At 44.1% G+C, this 24,742-nt stretch overlaps 1 protein-coding gene across 2 annotated transcripts in view; it reads right to left on the bottom strand.

Moving 5' to 3' along the window:
- cbarpb (CACN subunit beta associated regulatory protein b) overlaps nt 1–24,742 on the bottom strand; it is a 54,047-nt gene that overhangs the window by 12,256 nt on the left and 17,049 nt on the right. For both annotated transcript variants that reach the window (XM_014216317.3, XM_014216315.3), the window contains 4 exons: nt 16,482–16,554; nt 9,365–9,513; nt 8,192–8,253; nt 570–741 (listed from right to left, as the gene is read on the bottom strand). In XM_014216317.3, coding sequence (XP_014071792.2) covers nt 570–741; nt 8,192–8,253; nt 9,365–9,513; nt 16,482–16,529 — 431 coding nt within the window. In that variant the 5' untranslated portion in view covers nt 16,530–16,554. The remainder of the gene's footprint in view (nt 1–569; nt 742–8,191; nt 8,254–9,364; nt 9,514–16,481; nt 16,555–24,742) is intronic.

Genomic DNA, 24,742 nt, shown 5'->3' with positions numbered 1-24,742 from the left:
TTAAGCAATAAGGCCAGAGGTGTGGTATATGGCCAATATAACATGGATAAAGGCTGTTCTTATGCACAATGCAACACGGAGTGCCTGGACACAGTCATTAGCCGTCATATATTGGCCATATGTCACAAACCCCTGAGGTGCCCAATTGCCATTATAAACTGGTTACCAACGTAATCAGAACAGTAAATAGTACATTTTTGTCAAACTCCTGGGGTACAGACCCACATCCTATAGCTAAAGTGGGCTACATTGCACAATTATGTTACACGAGTATGTCTTTTGGAAACCCTTTCTATGAATGTGTATAATCCATTTTCAGAGCATCAATCCCTATAATTCTCCTGTAATAAACCATCCATAACAACTCTTTTAAAACTGCCTTTATTATGCATTACACAGTTGTCTCCATAATGTCTTCTAATGTAACAAACTATGCGCCCAATCTTCTCACAGATTTTTAAAACAAACACTTTGTTGCCAAGGCAGTCATTGAATTGTAGTGCAGAATACTGAGCATATTCAGCGTGGTCTAGTGCGGGGGAGTGGGTGGGCGTCTGGATCTGTCTGACCTGCGGCCTTTATCCAGGGCCTTCCTGCCGTGGTTGAAGAGCGCCGCCTCGTTGAAGGAGACGCGGCGGCCGCCCTGGGTGCCCGTGGACAGGAAGCGCTCAGTCTCCATGTCCATGTGGGAGCTGGCGGCCGACAGGCAGTCTGACTCGTCGACCTGGATGGTGATCTCCGCTGGGGGAGAGTGGGGTGTATAGAGGGAGAGGTAAAGGTCTGGTGGAAGAACAGCACCACAGCCTCACTTACTACTGTCTTGTTGTCATGCAAATGTGTGTATGTCTAGTATTTTATGTATTCTAAATGGAGCTTTGCCTGTTCTAATATATTCAGAGACATAACAGATCTGATAGTGTAGTAAATGTACTTTTTATTAGGGACAGTGCCTTCAGAAAGTATTCACACCCCTTGACTTTTTCCACCATTTGTTGTTACAGCCTGAATTTAAAATGGTTTTAATTTAGATGTTTTGTGTCACTGGCTTATACACCATACTCCATAACGTCAAAGTGGAATTATGTTTTTAGAAATGTTTAGTAATTAATTAATTAATTAAAGCTAAAATGTCTTGAGTCAATAAGTATTCAACCCTTTTGTTATGGCAAGCCTGAATGCCAAACTCACTAAAAGTGACAGTAATAAAGCCTCTCTTGAAAAAGCCAAACCTTGACCCAGAAAATATTTACAAAAAATAAAAAATAAAATATAAAAAAAAAAAAAAAAAATCGGCCTATATCGAATCTCCCATTCCTCTCAAAGAATGTTGGAAAAGCTGTTGCGCAGCAACTCACTGCCTTCCTGAAGACAAACAATGTATACGAAATGCTTCAGTCTGGTTTTAGACCCCATCATAGCACTGAGACTGCACTTGTGAAGGTGGTAAATTACCTTTTAATGGCATCAGACCGAGGCTCTGCATCTGTCCTCGTGCTCCTAGACCTTAGTGCTGCTTTTGATACCATCGATCACCACATTCTTTTGGAGAGATTGGAAACCCAAATTGGTCTACACGGACAAGTTCTGGCCTGGTTTAGATCTTATCTGTCGGAAAGATATCAGTTTGTCTCTGTGAATGGTTTGTCCTCTGACAACTGTAAATTTCGGTGTTCCTCTAGGTTCCGTTTAAGGACCACTATTGTTTTCACTATATATTTTACCTCTTGGAGATGTCATTCGAAAACATAATGTGAACTTTTACTGCTATGCGGATGACACACAGCTGTACATTTCAATGAAACATGGTGAAGCCCCAAAATTGCCCTCGCTGGAAGCCTGTGTTTCAGACATAAGGAAGTGGATGGCTGCAAACGTTCTACTTTTAAACTCAGACAAAACAGAGATGCTTGTTCTAGGTCCCAAGAAACAAAGAGATCTTCTGTTGAATCTGACAATTAATCTTGATGGTTGTACAGTCGTCTCAAATAAAACTGTGAAGGACCTCGGCGTTACTCTGGACCCTGATCTCTCTTTTGACGAACATATCAAGATTGTTTCAAGGACAGATTTTTTCCATCTGCGTAAAATTGCAAAGATCAGAAGTGTTCTGTCCAAAATTGATGCAGAAAAATTCATCCATGCTTTTGTTACTTCTAGGTTAGACTACTGCAATGCTCTACTTTCCGGCTACCCGGATAAAGCACTAAATAAACTTCAGTTAGTGCTAAATACGGCTGCTAGAATCCTGACTATAACCAAAACATTTGATCATATTACTCCAGTGCTAGCCTCCCTACACTAGCTTCCTGTTAAGGTAAGGACTGATTTCAAGGTTTTACTGCTAACCTACAAAGCATTACATGGGCTTGCTCCTACCTATCTTTCCGATTTGGTCCTGCTGTACATACCTACACGTACGCTATGATCACAAGACGCAGGCCTCCTAATTGTGCCTAGAATTTCTAAGCAAACAGCTGGAGGCAGGGCTTTCTCCTATAGAGCTCAATTTTTATGGAATGGTCTGCCTACACATGTGAGAGACTCAGACTCGGTCTCAACCTTTAAGTCTTTATTGAAGACTCATCTCTTCAGTAGGTCCTATGATTGAGCGTAGTCTGGCCCAGGAGTGTGAAGGTGAACGGACGGAACGGCACTGGAGCAACGAACCGCCCTTGCTGTCTGCCTAGCCGGTTCCCCTCTCTCCACTGGGATTCTTTGCCTCTAACCCTATTACAGGGGCCGAGTCACGGGCTTACTGGTGCTCTTCCATGCCGTCACTTGAGTGGGTTGAGTCACTGACGTAGTCTTCCTGTCTGGGTTGGCGCCCCCCCTTGGGATGTGCCGTGGCGGAGATCTTTGCGGGCTATACTCGGCCTTGTCTCAGGATGGTGGTTGAAGATATCCCTCTAGTGGTGTGGGGGCTGTGCTTTGGCAAAGTGGGTGGGGTTATATCATGCCTGTTTGGGCCTGTCCGGGGTATCATCGGATGAGGCCACAGTGTCTCCTGACCCCTCTCGACTCAGACTCCAGCATTTATGCTGCAGTAGTTTATGTGTCGGGGGGATAGGGTCAGTCTGTTATATCTGGAGCATTTCTCCAGTGTCCTGTGTGAATTTAAGTATGCTCTCTCTCTTTCTCTCAGGGGACCTTAGCCCTAGGACCATGCCTCAGGACAACCTGGCATGATGACTCCTTGCTGTCCCCAGTCCACCTGGCTGTGCTGCTGCTCCAGTTTCAACTGTTCTGCCTGTGGCTATGGAACCCTGACCTGTTCACCGGGCGTGCTACCTGTCCCAGACCTGCTGTTTTCAACTCTCTAGAGACAGCAGGAGCGGTAGAGATACTCTCAATGATCGGCTATGAAAAGCCAACTGACATTTACTCCTGAGGTGCTGACCTGTTGCACCCTCGACAACTACTGTGATTATTATTATTTGACCATGCTGGTCATTTATGAACATTTGAACATCTTGGCCATGTTCTGTTATAATCTCCACCTGGCACAGCCAAAAGAGGACTGGCCACCCCTCATAGCCTGGTTCGTCTCTAGGTTTCTTCCTAGGTTTTGGCCTTTCTAGGGAGTTTTTCCTAGCCACCGTGCTTCTACACCCGCATTGCTTGCTGTTTGGGGTTTTAGGCTGGGTCTCTGTACAGCACTTTGAGATATCAGCTGATGTAAGAAGGGCTATATAAATACATTTGATTTGGTGGTCCCATGTTTCATGAGCTGAAATAAAAGATCCCAGAAATGTTCCATATGCACAAAAAGCTTAATTCTCTAAAATGTTGTGCACAAATTTGTTTACATCCCTGTTAGTGAGCATTTCTCCTTCGCCAAGATAATCCATCCACCTGACAGGTGTGGCATATCAAAAAGCTGATTAAACAGCATGATCATTACACAGGTGCACCTTGTGCTGGGGACAATAAAAGTCCACTCTAAAATGTGCCGTTGTGTCACACAACACAATACCACAGAAAACTCAAGTTTTGAGGGAGTGTGCAATTGGCTTGCTGACTGCTGGAATGTCCACCAGAGCTGTGGCCAGAAAATGGAATGTTAATTTCTCTACCATAAGTCGCCTCCAACGTCATTTTAGAGAATTTGGCAGTACGACCAACTGGCCTCACAACCACAGACCACGTGTATGGCGTTGTGTGGCGAGCGGTTTGGTCATGTCAACATTGTGAACAGAGTTCCCCATGGTGGCAGTGGGGTTATGGTATGGGCAGGCATAAGCTACGTACAATGAACACAATTGCATTTTATCAATGGCAGTTTGAATGCACAGAGATACCATGACGAGATCCTGAGGCCCATTGTTGTGCCATTCATCTGCCACCATCACCTCAAGTTTCAGCATTATAATGCACAGCTCCATGTCCCAAGGATCTGAACCCAAATCCTGGAAGTTGAAAATGTCCCAGTTCTTCCAAGGCTTGCATACTCACCAGACATGTCACCCATTGAGCATGTTTGGGATGCTCTGGTTCGACGTGTACGACAGCGTGTTCCAGTTCCCGCACAATATACAGCAGCTTTGCATAGTCATTGAAGAAGTTTGGGACAACATTCCACAATCAACCGCCTGATCAACACTCTGCGAAAGAGATGTCAGGCTGCATGAGGCAAATGGTGGTCACATCAGATACAGACTGTTTTTCTGATCTACGCCCCTACCTTTCTTTTAAAAGGTACAGTTGAAGTCGTAAGTTTACACTTTTGCCAGATACATTTAAACTCAGTTTTTCACAATTCCTGACATTTAATCCTAGTAAAAATTCCCTGTCTTAGGTCAGTTAGGATCACCACTTTATTTTAAGAATGTGAAATGTCAGAATAATAGTTGAGAGAATGATGTATTTCAGCTTTTATTTCTTTCATCACATTCCCAGTGGGTCAGAAGTTTGCATACACTCAATTAGTATTTGGTAGCATTGCCTTTAAATTGTTTAACTTGGGTCAAATTTTTTGGGTAGCCTTCCACAAGCTTCCCACAATAAGTTGGGTGAATTTTGGCCCATTCCTCCTGTCAGAGCTGGTGTAATTGAGTCGGGTTTGTAGGCTGGTGTTCTTCGGCTTGCAAGACTCCCACTTTTTCCTCCAAACATAACAGTGGTCATTATGGCCAAACAGTTCTATTTTTGTTTCATCAGACCAGAGGACATTTCTACAAAAAGTGCGATCTTTGTCCCCATGTGCAGTTGCAAACCGTAGTCTGGCTTTATTATGGTGGTTTTGGAGCAGTGGCTTCTTCCTTGCTGAGTGGCCTGTCAGGTTATGTCGATATAGGACTTGTTTTACTGTGGATATAAATACTTTTGTACCCGTTTCCTCCAGCATCTTCACAAGGTCCTCTGCTGTTGTCCTGGGATTGATTTGCACTTTTCGCACCAAAGTACTTTCATCTCTAGGAGACAGAACGTGTCTCCTTCCTGAGCGATATGACGGCTGCGTGGTCCCATAGTATTTATACTTGCGTACTATTGTTTGTACAGATAAACGTGGTACCTTCAGGCGTTTGGAAATTGCGCCCAAGGATGAACCAGACGTGGAGGTCTACAATTCTTTTTCTGAGGTCTTGGCTAATTTCTTTTGATTTTCACATAATGTCAAGCAAAGAGGCACTGAGTTTGAAGGTAGGCCTTGAAATACATCCACAGGTACACCTCCAATTGACTCAAATGATGTCAATTAGCCTATCAGAAGCTTCTAAAGCCATGACCTCATTTCCTGGAATTTTCCAAGCGGTTTAAAGGCACAGTCAACTTAGTGCTTGTAAACTTCTGACCCACTGGAATTGTGATACAGTGAATGATAAGTGAAATAATTTGTCTGTAAACAATTGTTTGAAAAATTACTTGTGTCAGGCACAAAGTAGATTTCCTAACAGGCTTGCCAAAACTATAGTTTGTTAACAAGACATTTGTGGAGTGATTGAAAAACACGTTTTAATGACTCCAACCTAAGCGTATGTAAACTTCCGACTTCAACTGTATCTTTGACCAACAGATGCATATCTGTATTCCCAGTCATGTGAAATCCATAGATTAGGGCCTAATGAATTTATTTCAATTGACTGATTTTCTTATATGAACTGTAACTCAGTAAAATCTTTTCAATTGTTGCATTTATATTTTTGTTCAGTATAGATTTCAGTGGGGCCGTGGAAATCGACTCTAGTGGCATGATTTTTTTTTATGACTACCTCATCTTTGTACCCCACATATACAATTATCTGTAAAGTCCCTCAGTCGATCAGTGCATTTCAAAAACAGATTCAACCACAAAGACCTGGGAGTTTTCCAATGCCTCGCAAAGAAGGGCACCGATTGGTAGATGGGGTATAAATAAAAAAGGCACATATTGAATATCCCCTTGAGCATGGGGAAGTTATTCATTGCACTTTGTATCAATATACCCAGTCCCTACAAAGATACAGGCGTTCTTTCTAACTTAGTTGTTGGAGAGGAAAGAAACCGCTTTCTGATTTCACCATGAGGTCAACGGTGATTTTAAAGCAGTTACAGAGTTTAATGGCTGTGATAGGAGAAAACTGAGGATGGATCAACAACGTTGTAGTTACTCCACAATAGTAAGCTTAATGACAGAGTGGAAAAGAAGGACGCAAGTACAGAATACAAATATTCCAAAACATGCATCCTTTTTGCAATAAGGTACTAAAGTAAAACTGCAAAAAAACATGGTAAAGAAATTGACTTTATGTCCTGAATAAAGTGTTGTTAGGGGCAAATCCAACACGTCACTTAATACCAGTCTTCCTTTTTTCAAGCATGGTGGTGACTGCATCATGTTATGGGTATGCTTGTCATTTGCAAGGACTAGGGAGTTGTTTTGGATAAAAAGAAAACCCTAGAGGAAAACCTGTTTCAGTCCGCTTTCCAACTGACACTGGGAGACAAATTCACCATTCAGCAGGACAATAACCTAAAACCCAAGGCCAAATATACACTGGAGTTGCTTACCAAGACAACACAATGTTCCTGAGTGGCCTAGTTACAGTCAAAACTTGACTTAAATCAGTTTGAAAATCTATGGCAAGACTTGAAAATGGCTGTCTAGCAATGGCAGAGCTTGAAGAATTTTTTTAAGAATGTGCAAATATTGTATACTGAACAAAAATAAACACAACAATTTCAAATATTTTACTGAGTTACAGTTCATATAAGGAAATCAGTCAATTGAAATAAATAAATTAGGCCCTAATCTATGGATTTCACATGACTGGGCAGCAGTGCAGCCACTTGGGAGCCAGGTCCTCCCACTCAGGAGCCAGGACCAGCCAATCAAAATGAGTTTTTCCCCAGAAAAGCGCTTTATTAAAGACAGAAATACTCCTCAGCACCCTACCTCCCCCTCCTCAAGTGAAGAAGCCGGATGTGGAGGCTGGCGTGGTTGGGCTGGCGTGGTTGCACGTGAGGCCGGTTGGATGTACTGCCAAATTCTCTACAAATGTCTGCGATTTTTTTATTTCAGCACATGAAAAATGGGACCAACAGTTTACATGCTGCATTTACATGTTTGTTCAGTATACAATCCAGGTGTGCAAAGCTCTTAGAGACTTACCCCCAAAAGACTGACAGCTGTAATCACTGCCAAATGTGATTCTAACATGTTATGACTCTGGGGGTTGAATACTTTGGTAATCAAGAATCTTTATATTAGCTGTTTATTTATAATATATATTTTTATAAATATTCAAGATTATTTTGTGTAGATCGTTTACAAAACTGACATTTAAATCCATTTTAATCCCACTTCGTAACACAACAAAATGTGGAAAAAGGGGTGTGAATTCTTTCTGAAGGCACTTTAAGTACTTTGTCTCCCTTAATGAATGTAAATGTGTTCCTGATTTATCATACTCAGCAGAGAGTGGAGATCCTCAGATAACCCACATCTAAAACGTTTGTATTTACACAGAGGAGCATGACCTCAATTTCACAGAATGTTGTGTTCTTGGGATAAAACATGGCAATATGGCCAATGGCTAGGAGTGTTTACCAGAGACTGCAAAGAATCCCTGATGGAGGCAGCTAGCTGCCGAAACACTGACTTTAAAGAAATTATTTGCATCGGAGCAAAAGTTTTTATTTTATTCGGCTGCTATACATTCTTTTCCCAAGTGCGGACAAATGATAAACATGGTTTTGACTCCCCCTCACTCACCATGGATTGGTTGAGACGCCTCAGTGTAGGTCGTGTTGGTTTTCTCAGGGTCGTCGCTGGCACTGCAGCACAGAGGAGCAGATCAATGCACAGACATTATTACCCCTGATGCATATGGCTCTGTCTCAAATCATACACTAGTCTCTATTTAGTGCAGTACTTTTGACCTATATAGCGAATAAGATGTGATTTGAGATGTTTCCTATGCATTTAGAACTTTAGGCCAGCTGACAGTAGCACATAGAAAGGACCAGGATACTAGTAGCAGCAGAATCAATTCACATGTAAATCATGTCAGGTGACATGGAAACCTTCAGAGAGAAGGAACCTCCTGACCTCTTCAATAGAGAATGGGATGTCAGATCTATACTATGGGTTTCAGTGGAGGCTGCTGAGGGGAGGATGGCTCATAATAATGGCTGGAATGGAGCAAATGGAATGGCATCAAACAAATGGAAACCATGTGTTTGATACCATTCCACTGATTCTACTCCAGCCAATACCACAAGCCCGTCCTCCCCAATTAAGGTGCACCAAACTCCTGTGATGGGTTTTCTACTAAGAAATATTACTAGATTAAATCTGTACTAATACCTATGGTACAAATTAAAAGATGTATGATCTGCAGTTCTAATCCTATACATTTCTCTAAGGGGAGGAATTGTTTATTCCCTATATTATTGCCCTGGATGCACTGCGATTTTGACCCCCACCACAGCCTTATACTGGAGCAGTAGCGTAGCGGAGGTCTCTTCCCTGTCAGTGCGTCTGCGATTCCTTTGTGCTATATTATCTGTGAGAGAATGACTTGAGGGATTTCTCTGTCCGCCCGGCTCTGTGCTTCCATTTCCTCTGTGCGCTCTGCCTGTGGTGTGTGTGTTTCACAGGGCTGCAGCCAGAGCTTATAGCAGTGTGAGACGCAAGATGAATCACCGCCGATGGCTGCTATGAAATCTCATTACACTCATCATTTGTACCAGTCAGCACTACTCTACCCTGGCCAGCCTGCAGCGTGCCACTGACTCTGCCTCTATATGTGCTGCTGTGTACAGAAAGGAGAGGCGAATGGTAATAGAAAAAACATAGCTTTCTATACAGATATTTGAATGGTCTACATCTCACTCATAGACATACATAGCTACATGACTAAACCATGTAGACTAGTGGTCTGACCTGTTATAGCGGCGGTCTCCATCACAGCAGCGTCTGGAGACAATCAGGATGACAGACAGCAGGACCAGTGTTCCCACTAGGAAGATGGACAGGAGCACCAGCAGTAGGACGTAACCATTCTGTTGTTTATCAGGCTCAAATGGGACCCCCTGGAGAAACATTGAGAGGATGAGGGACACCTGGGTGCACAGGTGTGCTGATTGTTCTGGGGTTGAGACTAAGTGCATGACTAAGTTCCCAAGAGGAATGGGTGTTTACTGAGAGACAAGGGACCACTGAGGCTGTGTGTGTAGGGTAGAGTGGAGAAGAAAAAAAAAAACATTTCTCACATGAACATCAAAGCCCAGAGCTACTTGTAGCAGGGCCTCCTGGCTAATTGCTCCCCTGCTCAGGCTATTCATGTGAGACAAGGCAGCAGGAAGGCTAAATGGAAAAAAAACCACTGCACTTTCCTCAGCAACAGTTCTCCTTTTAATTGCTTTTACTTGATAGAGAGCAATTATTAAGCTCTACATAAAAACATTTGGACACACCTACTCATTCAAGGGCTTCTTTATTTTTACTATTTTCTACATTGTAGAATAGTGAATACATGAAAAACTAACACATGAAATCATGTAGTAACCAAAAAATAAATTGTTAAATCAAAAATATTTTATATTTGAGATGCTTCAAGTTTGCCAGCTTTTGCCTTGATGACAGCTTTGCACACTCTGGTCATTCTCTCAACCAGCTTCATGAGGTAGTCACCTGGAATGCATTTCAATTTACAGGAGTGCCTTGTTAAAATTAATTTGTGAAACTTCTTTCCTTCTTAATGCATTTGAACCAATCAGTTGTGTTGTGACAAGGTAGGGTTGGTATACAGAAGATAGCTGTAATGAAGACGCTGTGAGACGAGAAGCAGGTGAAACGTTTCATAAAACAAACATGGAACCAGACAACATAACAGTAGTGTCTTTGCATAAACACAGGATCAATACTGACTGGGGAAGGAACCTAAGGGTGTGCCAGATATAGGGGAGGTAATAAGTGAGGTAACAGAGTCCAGGTGTTCCTCATGACGTACAGGTGGGTGTAATGATTGATGGCAGGTGTGCATAATGATGGATCCCAGGACCGGTGGTTAGTATACCAGTGACATCGAACGCCAGAGGGGATGAGCAGACGTGACAGTACCCCCCCCCCCCCCCCCCCCGACGCGCGGCTCCAGCTGCAGAATGACGCCGACCAGAGGGATGGCCCCGAGGACGAGGAGTGGGCCAGTCCAGGCGGTGACGGTGGTATTCACAGATGTTGGGATCCAGAATCTCCTCCACCGGAATCCAATACTGCTCCTCTGGGCCATACCCCTCGCAGTCCACCAGGTACTGAAGCTGACCCCCACAACGGTTGGGAGTCCAGTAGAGATCTGACGGCATAGGCCAGGCCAGACCCCCCCCCCCCCCCCCCCCGGATGTCCAGCTAGGGGACCAGGAACCACCGGCCTGAAAAGGGAGACATGGAAAAAAAGTGAGATACAGTAGTCACTGTGAAGCTGTAACCTGTACGTCACCTCATTGATCCTCCAGAGAACCTTGAACGACCCCACAAACCAGGGGACTCAGCTTCTTGCAGGGCAGGCGAAGTGGGAGGTTCCTGGTAGAGAACCAGACACGATCCCCAGGGCACATACGGAACAGGAGTTGACGTAGCGAGTGACGTCCTGCACCAAGGTAGCCCACCAGTACCTCAGAGATTAATTGAGTAGTGCGAGAAATACCTGGATGTCCAGCGATGACAGCTGGGTGTGCCCAGGTCAGCAGCCAATCCCTTATCCCTGTGGGAACGTAGATGCGCTCAGGAGGACAGTTAGGGGGTGTGGGCTTCCTCTCCAAAGCCAGGCGAATGTCAACATCTACGTCCCAGACCACTGGAGCTACGACTCAGAAGGGATTATAGGTGCACTCTGGACAGGACTTTCTCCCGAATTGTAGAGATGGGACAGGGCATCGGCCTTGGTGTTCTTTGAACCTGGGCAATAGGTCAGTGTGAAGTCAAACCTTGTGAAGTAAAGGGCCCACCTTGCTTGGCGCAGATTCAGCCTCCTCGCTGTCCATATGTACTCCAAGTCCGATGGTCGGTGAGGATGACGAATGGTTCCTTGGTGCCCTCAAGCCAGTGTCTCCACTATTCTAATGCCAACTTCACTGCCAGGAGCTCTCGATCGCCGACGTGGTAATTCCTCTCTGCAGGGGACAGTTTCCTATAGTAATGTGCACATGGATACAATTTCTGTGGCTTACGCTGTCATTGAGACAGAACTACCCCCGTGCCCACCTCATGCCCACCTCCGCTTCCACCACAAAGGATATCGTGGGATCTGGGAGTTTGAGCAATGGGGCGGAGGTGAAAAGTCCCTTCAGTAGACGGAAGGCCTTGTTGGCTGCTGGGCTCCACACCAACCTACAGGGCCCATCCTTGAGGAGACAGACCTGAAGTTCCTGATGAAATGGAGGTAGAAGTTCGCAAACCCCAAAAACCATTGTAACCCCTTTATGGTGGTTGGAACTGGCCATGACCTGACCACATCTACCTTCTTGTCATCCATCCTCACTCCCTGCGGGCTGATTTGGTAGCCTAAGAAGGAGACAGCCTTTTACTGAAATTGGCACTTCAGCCTTGAAGAACAGGTGGTTAGCCAGGAGACGTTCCAGGACTGCTCGAACGTTAGTGATGTGATCATCCAGGGTAGCCTAGTAGACCTGGATGTCATCGATATACACGACCACCTGGCGTCCAAGCATGTCCCTGAACACCTCATTAACGAATCCCTGGAACACTGACGGAGCATTGGCTAAACTAAATAGCATAGTGACCAGACATTGTGCTAAATGCAGTCTTCCACTCATCCCCCTCCCGGAACCGGATGAAATTGTATGCACACCTCAGGTCCAGTTTGGTAAAGAACCGGGCCTCATGGAGCGTTTCGATGGCTGCCGGCACTAACGGGAGAGGGTAAAGGTACTTTGCGGTGATTGCATCGATTCCTATGTACTCAATACATGGGCGTAACCTTCAATTCTTCTTGGCCACGAAGAAGAAGCCAGCCAACACAGGAGAAGTGGACGTGCGGATGAAACCTTGTTGGAGCGCCTCTTGGATGTAATCATCCATGGCCTGGGTCTCAACCACTGACAGAGGGTAAATGCATCTGTGCAGAGGCACAGACCCTGCCAGCAGGTTGATGGCACAGTGCCAGGGGATGATGAGGGGGAAGACAGGTGGTGCCGGTCTTGGAGAATACCTCCCGCAGGTCCTAGTTTACCTCCGGGATATTGGGCTGAAGGGAAACCACAGGACTTTCAACTGACGTGGAACCACATGGGATGGGGAAGCAGGTCCTCTGGCATTCGGGTGACCAGTCTGATTATCATCCTCGACAATGAGATGGTTGGGTTATGGCGTTAAAGCCAAGGGAGGCCGAGGATGATCTTGTGACCTGGTGCATTGGTGATGAAGGATATTCTCCTGATGAATGGACTCCATGGTGAGGGTGAGTGGTTGGGTAATATGTGTGATGGTTCCGGATCCTAGTGTCCGATTATCAAGGGCTTGAATCGGGAAAGGAGAGGAAAGCGGGTATGAGATAATGTTGAGAGGAGGCAAGGGTCGGGTCAATAAAAGTTCCCCACGGCACCAGAATCCACTAACGCTGTAGTACACAAGGGACAGTCAACTAGTGTGATGTATACCAAAAAGAGTTTAGCAGAAAGTGATGAAGATGGAATACTCACTCCTGCCCCAGGAGGTCGAAGATCACGTGACCATCCCTCTGCTCTTGTGGATCCCGGATTAGGAAGCGCCTGAACTGGTGCCCTCCTTGACCACAATACAGCCCCAGCTGTCTCCGTCTGTGTCGTTCTGCCACAGGGAGGTGTGAGACCCCTACCTCCATGGGTTCAGGCTCTGATCCAGAGTGTTCTTTGAGGGAGGGAGAGAAGCGATGAGAGTTCCGACACTCCCGTAGTAGGTCATCCAGATGGATGGCCATCGCAATGACTGCGTCCAAAGAGAGGTTGTCATCTCGACAGGCCAATTCCGTCTGGACCTCCTCGCGCAGACCTCTTCGGAATAGCATATGAAGCGCCAGCTCGTTCCATCCGCTGGATGCTGCTACTGTCCGGAAGGTGAGCATGTACTCGGCAGCTGTCTGGTCCCCTGCTGTAATTGGAATAAGCACTCACCCCCCTCTGCCCTCCGGGTGATGATCGAAGATGCATTTGAACAGAGCCCCCTCATATGAATCTAGCTCGTCCTCACTCCCAGGCGGTCATGGCCCATTCCAAAGCCCACCCAGTCAGAGAAATAACCGTGGCAATCTTGGACCTCTAGGTGGTGGGGGCTCCCCTCTGGTGCATAAAGTAGAGGGAGCACTGAAGTAGGAAGCCACAGCATTTAGATGGGGTGCTGTCATATTTATCCGGGGAGGGACAAATGGGTATCACTGACCTGAGTGGGTTGCTGGATGGACTGTTGTGCTGGCGCGACTGGTTGTAGAGTATCCTCCGCTAGTTGACAGCAACGCCTCCCGGGTATGTTTGAGATGTTGCACACTGAAAAACCTCTTCCATAGCCATTTCCAGTAGTGCCAGCTGTTGACGTAGAAGGTATCCCTGCTTGTCGACCGTCTGGGACATATTTTGTTCTCTTGCTGCTTCCATTATGAGTCAGTATTCTGTAACAAAGACGCTGTGAACCAGGACCAACATAACAGTAGCGTCTTTGCATAAACATAAGATCAATACTGACTGGGGGAGGAACCTAAGGGAGTGCCAGATATAGGGGAGGTAATAAGTGAGGTAACAGAGTCCAGGTGTGCCTCATGATGACGTACATATACTAACCACCGTTCCCGGTGGTTAGTATACTGGCAACGTCGAACGCCGGAGGGGAGGAGACGTGACAATAGCCCTATTTGGTAAAAGACCAAGTCCATATTATGGCAAGAACCGCTCAAATAAGCGAAGAGAAACGACAGTCCATCACTTTAAGGCATGAAGAAAATTTCAAGAACTTTGGAAGTTCTCAAGTGCAGTCAAAGACCATCAAGTGTTATGATGAAACTCATGAGGACCGCCACAGGAAAGGAAGACCCAGAGTTACCTCTGCTGCAGAGGATAAGTTCATTAGAGTTACAAGCCTCAGATAATTGGCAATTAACTGCACTGCAGATTGCAGCCCAAATAAATGCTTCAGAGTTCAAGTAACTGACATCTCACCATCAACTATTCAGAGAAGACTGCGTGAATCAGGCCTTCATGGTCGAATTGCTGCAAAGAACCCACTAGTAAAGGAAACCAATAATAATAATAATAAGAAGAAGTGACTTGCTTGGTCCAAGAAACATGAGCAATGGACATTAGACCGGTGGAAATCTGTCCTCTGGTCTAATGAGTCCAAATTTGAGATTTTTTGTTCTAACCGCAATGTCTTTGTGAGACACAGAGTAGGTGAACGGATGATCTCCGCATGTGTGGTTCCCACCATGAAGCATGGAGGTGGTGTGATGGTGCTTTGCTGGTGACATTGTCAGTGCTAATTTTTTTTTAATTCAAGGCACACTTAACCAGCATGGCTACCACAGCATTCTGCAGCAATACGCCATCCCATCTGGTTTGCGCTTAGTTGGACTATCATTTGTTTTTCAATAGGACAATGACACAAAACACACCTCCAGGCTGTGTAAGGGATATTTGACCAAGGAGAGTGTTGAGTGCTGCATCAGATGACCTGGCCTCCACAATCACCCGATCTCAACCTAATTGAGATGGTTGGGATGAGTTGGACCACAGAGTGAAGGAAAAGCAGCCAACAAGTGCTCAGCATATGTGGGAACTCCTTCAAGACTGTTGTAAATGCATTCCAGGTGACTACCTCATGAAGCTGGTTGAGAGAATGTGCAAAGCTGTCATCAAGGCAAAGGGTAGCTACTTTGAAGATTCTCAAATATATTTTGATTTGTTTAATATTTTGCTTACTACATGATTCCATGTGTTATTTCATATTTTTGCTGTCTTCACTATTATTCTACAATGTAAAAAATAAAGAAAACCCCTTGAATGAGTAGGTGTGTCCAAAATTTTGACTGGTACTGTACTTCTACCTATTGTGTAAGACCAGGTATGGTAAGGGTGATCAAAACTCTAGTAGCTTTCAGATGTGAAAAACAGACAACGCTATGAGAAATACAAACAAACCACTGTGCAGATGCATAACCTTACCAATTACAGCATGCAGGTTGAAGCCATTGATTTACCCCCACTGGTTTGTGTACCGTGAATCTATAAATGCCACAGAGCGATTTATCAATTGAGGCCTGTGCTATTAACCTGTCTGCACCTAAGACAGGAAAAGGTGCTCTGAGGGTGGTGCTGGAGCTGACTGAATACAACAGGGAGGAGATTTTAGGCTGGCTGTTCAACGCATAGTTTAGGTTCGACCAAAAAGGTCATATTCTGAATGAGGTTGGACTTCCATATGATAGAAATGTGTCGACCTAAAAGCTTTACAAAAGAGGTAGGAGCTTCCTTTCAGACAGTAAACCTTCACCCCGCCAACAGCATGTCAAGGCACTTTGGCTCTAGAGAAGCTGTGTGTGGCTAATTGAAAAAGCATCAGACAGGCAGAAAGTCCCTTTGATAGACAACTATCCAAACAAAAGCCTTAGAAACTCTCCAGCTAGTTTATTCAAAAACAAACTTTTGGGGCTTCCTTCATCCATTGCATTGTTAGATGCAAACCGCTCAAGAGCAGCAGTACAACGGTTGTACAGAGGCATGCTGCTAATTGTACGCATGTTTAATACCAGTCACAAAGGCTACAATCCATGCAGTAACCAAGGTTAAAAACTATAGTCTGTACCATGAACTCAGTAATATGCTTGTTACCCCAGTGTTGACTGCTTACGTCAGAAAATAATTTCTCTAAAAGGAGGAATTACATTTAAGATTAGATCAGGGATTTAATTATTTAAGTCCCAGCCCAGGATGTTCCCTCCATCAGCCATTCAGGCAGAATAGTCAGCTCTGTCAGTTAGCAGAAAACTGACACAGAAGGGGCCCTGGCAGTGACTTACGGTGGAGTTCTCGGTGAGGTTGTTCCAGACGGTAGACTCATTGCTCATGGTCCAGGCAAGCGTGAGCGTCCCCCTGAGACAACAAACAGGAAGTTAAGCAGCTGTTGGAATAGACACCACAAAACACTTCAGACACCAGTTATATCTGAGAGATCTACTGTAAATATATCTGCAGACATATATCCCTCTAAAATAATTAAGGAATATGCAGAAAAACAAAATGACAAAGGCCTGTAACATAGTTATACTGTAGGCCACCTTTATCAACCTGCTGCATTGAATCTGAACAAATACACTTCAGAACATATATCAACATAGTGGCAAGAAAATGTATGTGAACCCTTTGGAATTACCTGGATTTCTGCTAAAATTAGTCATAAAATTTGATCTGTATCTTCAATAGACAAACAGTCTGCTTACACTAATAAACAATTATACGTTTTCATGTCTTTATTGAATTATGTGAACCGTAGGATTTAATAACTGGTTGATCCTCCTTTGGAAGCAATAACCTCAACCAAACGTGTTCTGTAGTTGTGGATCAGACCTGCACAACGGTCAGGAGGAATTTTGGACCATTCCTCTTTACAAAACTGTTTCAGTTCAGCAATATACTTGTGATGAGCGCGTCACACCAGACGAGGTCATGCTACTGCATCTCAAATCAGGTTGAGGTCAGGACTGACTGGGCCACTATTTTCTTCTGTTGAACCCATTCTGGTTGTTGATTTACTTCTGTTTTGGGTCGTTGTCCTGTTGCATCACCCAACTTCTGTTGAGCTTCAATTGGCGGACAGGTGGCCTCATTCTCCTGCAAAATGTCTTGATAAACTTGGGAATTCATTTTTACGTCATGATAGCAAGCTGTCCAGACCCTGAGGCAGCAAAGCAGCCCCAAACCATGATGCTCCCTCCACCATACTTTACAGTTGGGATGAGGTTATGTTGGTGTGCTGTGCCTTTTTTCTCCATAGTGTTGTGTGTTCCTTACAAACAACTCAAATTTAGTTTGATCTGTTCACAGAACATTTTGCCAGTAGTGCTGTGGAACATCTAGGTGCTCTTTTGCGAACTTCAGACGTGCAGCAATGTTTTTTTTTGGACAGCAGTGGCTTCTTCCGTGGTGTCCTCCCATGAACACCATTCTTGTTTAGTGTTTTACATATCATAGACTCACAGATGTTAGCATGTTCCAGAGATTTCTGTAAGTCTAGCTGACACTCTAGGATTCTTCTTAACTTCTTAACCTCATTGAGCACTCTGCGCTGTGCTCTTGCAGTCATCTTTGCAGGACGGCCACTCCTAGGGAGAGTAGCAACAGTGCGGAACTTTCTCCATTTATAGACAATTTGTTTTACCGTGGCCTGATGAACATTAAGGCTTTTAGAGATACTTGTGTAACCCTTTCCAGCTTTATGCAAGTCAACAATTCTTAATCTTAGGTCTTCTGAGATCTTTTTTTGAGCCATGGTTCACATCAGGCAAAGCTTCTTGTGAATAGCAAACTCCAATTTTGTGTGTTTTTTTACAGGACAGGACAGCTCTAACCAACATCTCCAATCTCGTCTCATTGATTGAACTCCAGGTTAGCTGACTCCTGATTCCAATTACCTTTTGGAGAAGTCATTAGCCTAGGGGGGTGACAATTTAAACATTCAGTGTACGGTGGAAAAAGTATGTATTCAATATGGACAATGAAAATGCAATCATTTGTGTGTTAGTTTAAGCACACTGTTTGTCTATTGTTGTGACTTAGATGAAGGTCAGATCAAATGTTAGGACCAATTTATGCAGAAATCCATGGTAATTCCAAAGGGCGGGCGGGCGTGCATACATCTTCAAATATTTTTCCCATAAATAAAACCCAGAAAACTGGGAATATTCCCAGGATATTAGCTAACATTACTATTAAGTTCTCATGAGGGTTTGAGCTAACATTAGGATGATAACAGCCCAAACATTAAAATAGTTTTTTTTTTTTTTTTTTAAATCACCAAATATTTTATCTAAGAAAATGTTTGGAATTAAATGTCCTTGGAATGCTCTAACATTCACAAAAATGTTGTTTATAACATCTGTAAAAAACACCACAGAACATTCCCCTAAGGATCTCAGCTTGCCAGGGAACGTACACTGAACAAAAATATCAATGCAACAATTTCAAAGACTTGACTGAGTTACAGTTCATGTAAGGAAATCAGTCAATTGAAATAAATTCATTAGGCCCTAATCAATGGATTTCACATGACTGGGAATACAGATATGCATCGGGTTGATCACAGATACAGTGCATTTGGAAAGTATTTAGACACCTTGACTTAACACATTTTTTGTTACGTTACAGACTTATTCTAAAATTGATTGAATTCCCCCATCAAATCAACACAATACCCCATTATGACAAAGCAAAAACAGGTTTAGACATTTTAGCAAATGTATTAAATTTACTGAAATATTACATGTACATTTGTATTCAGACCCTTTACTCAGTACTTCGTTGAATCACCTTTGCCGGCGATTACAGCCTTGAGTATGATGTTACAAGCTTGGCAAACCTGTAAAACATGCGTTTCTTCCATTCTTCTCTGCAGATCCTCTCAAGTTGTCAGGTTGGATGGGGAGCGTCGCTACACAGCTATTTTCAGGTCTCTCCAGAGATGTTCGATCGGGTTCAAGTCCGGGCTCTGGCTGGCCCACTCAAGGACATTGAGACTTATCCCAAAGCCACTGCTGCATTGTCTTGGCTGTGTGCTTAGGGACATTGTCTTGTTGGAAGGTGAACCTTTGCCCCAGTCTGAGGTCCTGAGAGCTCTGGAGCAGGTTTTCATCAAGGATCTCTCTGTACTTTACTCCGTTTATCCTTCTCTCGATCCTGACTAGTCATCAGGCCAGAGAATCTTGTTTCTCATGGTCTGAGAGTCCTTTATGTGCTTTTTGGCAAACTCCAAGCGGGCTGTCGTATGCCTTTTACTGAGGAGTGGCTTCTGTCTGGTCTCTCTACCATAAAGGCCTAATTGGTAGACTGTTGCAGAAATGGTTGTCCTTCTGGAAGGTTCTCCCATCTCCACAGAGGAACTCTAGAGCTCTGTCAGAGTGACCATCAGGTTCTTGGTCCCTTCCCTGACCAAGGCCCTTCTCCACCGATTGCTCAGTTTGGCTGGGTGGCCAGCTCAAGGAACAGTCTTGGTGGTTCCAAACTTCTTCCATTTAAGAATGATGGAAGCCACTGTGTTCTTGGGAGACCTTCAATGATGCAGAAATGTTTTGGTACCCTTCCCCAGATCTGTGACTCGGCACAATCCTGTCTTGGAGCTCTATGGACAATTCCGTCGACCTCATGGCTTGGTTTTTGCTTTGACATGCTCAGTCAACTGTGGGACTTTATATATAGACAGGTGCGCGCATTTCCAAATCATATCCAATCAATTGAATTTACTACAGGTGGACTCCAAATCAAGTTGTAGAAAGATGATCAATGGAAACAGGATGTACTGGAGCTCAATTTGAGTCTCATAACATGTCTGAATACATACGTAAATAAATACATTTGAAAAATTGTGTGTGTAGATGGATTAAAAAAACATTTCTCATCAATTTCATAATAAGGCTGTAATGTAACAAAATGTGGAAAAGATAATACTTTCAGAATGCACTGTATAGACTGGAATATGTTCCGGGATTCATCCAATGGCGTTGAGGAGTATAACACCTCAGTCAGCGCCTTCATCAATAAGTCCATCGATGACTTCGTCCCCACAGTGGCCATACGTACATATCCCAACCAGAAGCCATGGATTACAGGCAACATCCGTATCGAGCTAAAGCCTAGAGTTGCCACTTTCAAGGAGCGGGACACTAACCCGGACACCTATAAAGAAATCCCGCTATGCCCTCAGATGAACCGTCAAACAAGCAAAGCGTCAATACAGGATTAAGATTGAATCCTACTACACCGGCTCTGACGCTCGTCGGATGTGGCAGGGCTTGAAAACAATTACGGCCTACAAAGGGAAACCCAGACGCGAGCCTACCAGACGAGCTAAATGCCATTTATGCTCGCTTCTAGGCAAGCAACACTGAAGCATGCACAAGAGCACCAGCTGTGTGTTAACGCTTTCGGTAGCCGATGTGAGCAAGACCTTTAAACAGGTCAACATTCAAAGCCGCAGAGCCAGATGGATTACCAGGATGTGTACTCAAAGCATGCGCAGACCAACTGGCAAGTGTCTTCACTGACATTTTCAACCTCTCCCGACTGAGTCTGTAATACCTACCTGTGTCAAGCAGACCACCATAGTCGCTGTGCCCAAGGAAGCGAAGGTAACTTGCCTAAATGATTACCGCCCGTAGCACTCACGTCGGTAGCCATGAAGACTTTGAAAGGCTGGACATGGCTCACATCAACACCATCATGCCGTAAACCCACTCCAATTCGCATACCACCCCAACAGATCCACAGATGACGCAATCGCACTCCACACTGCCCTTTCTCACCTGGACAAAAGGAACACCTATGTGAGAATGCTGTTCATTGACTACAGCTCAGCATTCAACACCATTGTGCCCACAAAGCGCATCACTAAGCTAAGGACCCTGGGACTAAACACCTCCCTCTGCAACTGGATCCTGGACTTCCTGACGGGCTGCCCCCAGGTGGTAAGGGTAGGCAACTACACGTCTGCCACGCTGATCCTCAATACTGGGGCCCCTCAGGGGTGTGTACTTAGTCCCCTCCTGTACTCCCCGTTCACCCATGACTGCGTGGTCAAACAACTCCAACACCATCATTAAGTTTGCTGACGACACAACAGTGGTTCAGAGAACTTGCAGTGTGATGCCAGGACAACAACCTCTCCCTCTATGTGAGCAAGACAAAGGAGCTGATCGTGGACTACAGGAAAAGGCGGGCCGAACAGGCCCCCATTAACATCAATGGGGCTGTAGTGGAGTGGGTCGAGAGTTTCAAGTGCCTTGATGTCCACGTCACCAACAATCTATCGTGGTCCAAACACATCAAGACAGTCGTGATTTGGGCACAACAAAACCTTTTCCCCCTCAGGAGAGTGAAAAGATTTGACATGGGTCCCCAGATCCTCAAAAAGTTCTACAGCTGCACCATTGAGAGCATCCTGACCGGTTGCATCACCATCTGGTATGGCAACTGCTCAACATCTGAGCGTAAGGCGCTACAGAGGGTAGCGTGTATAGCCCAGTACATCACTGGAGCCAATCCCGGACCTATTTAATAGGCAGTGTCAGAGGTAAGCCAAAAAAATTAAAATAAAAAATTGTCAGAGACTCTAGTCACCCAAGTCATTGACTGTTCTCTCTGCTACCGCACGGCAAGCGGTACCGGAGCGCCAAGTCAAGGACCAAAGGCTCCTTAACAGCTTCTACCCCCAAGCCATAAGACTGCTGAACAATTAATCAAATGGCCACCAAACTATTACATTGACCCCCTCCATTTGTTTTGTACACTGCTGCTACTCTGTTTATCATCTATGCATAGGCACTTCACCCCTACATACATGTACAAATTACCTCTAACTTTTTACAGCCAGGCACCACAGGGTAATAGGGATTTTTTTTCCTTCTTTACCAGTTGAATGTATACACAATATATTGTATTACAAGTTAATTATTTTAAAATATGCAAATGAGGCAAACTGTCCTTAAATATACACTTATTTGCATATTACAAGAATCTGTTTTTCAACACATTGCTTCAAGGCAGAATGTTTTATGATAAGACACTCAATGGTCAGACATTTACAGATCAGTATATCAAAATATTGTCATTTCATGGCATTATTAAAAAAAAATAAAAAAAAAAATAAACACTTCACATGTATGAAGGATGCATATTGTGCATCTATTTACACATAAAATGACACTTAAATCAAAACGACACAAGACATAAAAAAAAGAAGGGAATAAAAAGGCTTTAAGTATGACTACGAGACCCTGTGTGTGGAATCATGTGAATGCACGTCCTTTGAAGCCTGAGAAAAACGAATTGGCGCACAGGGAACATGTCATTTTTAGAAAATAGTTGATAAAGAGATGCTAATGCAATTAAAATGTACTTTCCATAAATATGACAATTTGTCACATTAATTAAACTTTTATTTATAGATAACTTCTAAACATCAAATATACCTTTACCTACATTTGTTTCAAGCAATAGAGCATATGCTTTGAATACTGGTCTGTTGGGCAGATTCTCATATCACTTTGCCACATACAAAGATTTTGTATGGGTGTTTAAATGTGCAGTACATTAATCAGCTATGCCTGCCCCATATGTAAGGCCCTCTGAGTTGTTGCTGGTGCCGCTTTACTCTTGACTGTGTCATGGGACCTGCGCCCACGCTTGGCACACTCCATTGAAGCAACATTAGCTCTCACAACATGCCTCACATCCTCCTCTCTGATTGCTTCCAGTGTCACCAAAGTGCTGTCAAACCACAATTTGTTCATCACATTTGATATAGCAGTGGTTACTGCCATACTGCCTGCTCCGTCAATGTGACTTTTGCCCACAAAGACAGTTTTGGGGCATCGCAACCATATTACAGAGTTCAGACAACTATTTGCTTTCTGGGTTCCTCCATGCTACATTCTTTTGAGGACGTTATCATTTGACATCCTGATTTACAGGTACCATTTTCTGTGCAACCTCTTAAAAAAAAATGTATGGCCTCCAAGGTTTTTGTGACAGGGTGGATCTTCACCATTTTCTATGGCTCGCTGGTACCAACACCAATCAAAATGGGTTTATAAAGCCCTTTTTATATCAGCCGATGTCACAAAGTGCTATACAGAAACCCAGCCCAAAACCCCAAACAGCAAGCAATGCAGAAGCAGGGTGGCTAGGAAAAACTCCCTAGAAAGGCAGGAACCTAAGAAGAAACCTAGAGAGGAACCAGGTTCTGAGGGGTGGCCAGTCCTCTTCTGGCTGTGCCGGGTGGAGATAACAGTACATGGCCAAGATGTTCAAACGTTCATAGATGACCAGTAGGGTCAAATAATCAGTGGTTGTAGAGGGTGCAACAGGTTAGCACCTCAGGAGTAAATGTCAGTTGGCTTTTCATAGCCGATCATTCAGAGTTAGAGACAGCAGTTGCGGTAGACAGAGAGAGTCGAAAACAGCAGGTCCGGGACAAGGTAGCACGTTCGGTGAACAGGTCAAACCTATCCCGTAGCTGGAAGTGAATCCTCTCGTGCCAAGTGCCATCAAAGGATACATTAAGGTCTATGATGGCATCCTCATCCAACAACTCTGCTATGTCTGGTTCTATATCTGCATATGCTCTTCTAATTATCTTTGCAGCACTCTCCATCGACTGTAGCCCTCTCTGAATGTCTGCAACTAAAGGGGGGGGGGGGGGATAAAGTACTTATGTCTGTCGACATTACAGTCGTAACTGCAGGACTAAATAGCATATTACCCAATGTGAATATTAGCATATATTTACTTTATGTAAAGCAATTTTTTTTTCACTAATCACATTAGGCTACAGCCCTATGACACTGTAGGCTAATGTGACAGTCTCATTGTATAGTTAGGAAAACATCACTCTATTTTGTTAACTTTGAATACATTTGCTGGAGCAAGGAAATAAATATCATTTATACACAGCAAGTCACCTGGCAATAATGGGCTACTCTTTATTTGTGTCACTCTCCGGTCATTTCTCTGATATGAGCTGAGACTCAAGGAAGGAATCCCTAGGACTTTGTTTATTTTCTTTAGATCTGCATAACTAAGTCTAAGTTCGTGGGCTAGAAGAACCATCCTCACATTTATATCAAATGCCACATCTCCCCTGGAGCACTCCTGCAGCAAGTGTAAAACACTCCTAAATGTATCACGATCACCTCATTCCATCATGACAGAATCCCTGGTGATTCAGTCCAGTGTTTAGACACTTATGGCAAATCATGTTGGTTTATTTGAGACATGTGGAATAAAAAGCCACAGTTCTTTTTTTAAGGGGTTGATCAGCTTTAATATTGCAGATAGATTGTTGCTTCCATCAATGTAATTGTCTGCATCATTTCCAATCCCCCATATATTTTTGGGGTAAATACACATTTTTAGAATATACCTTTATTATTCCCCACAAACCCTGCCAGCCCTCCCCCAATTGGAGTAAACACTTGGGCTTCTACCTTCAGTTTATACACAATTTGACAAGTTATATTTTGTTTGTTTTTAGTCCTTCCTCTATTTCTGATGTCCATCCAGTTTGATTTCC

This window comes from Salmo salar, chromosome 10 (genome assembly GCF_965601325.2).
Source record: "Salmo salar chromosome 10, fSalSal1, whole genome shotgun sequence".
NCBI classification, from domain to species: Eukaryota; Metazoa; Chordata; class Actinopteri; order Salmoniformes; family Salmonidae; genus Salmo; species Salmo salar.
The sequence above is the reverse complement of the archived record's forward strand: the minus strand, read 5'-3'. Positions and strand labels throughout refer to the sequence as shown.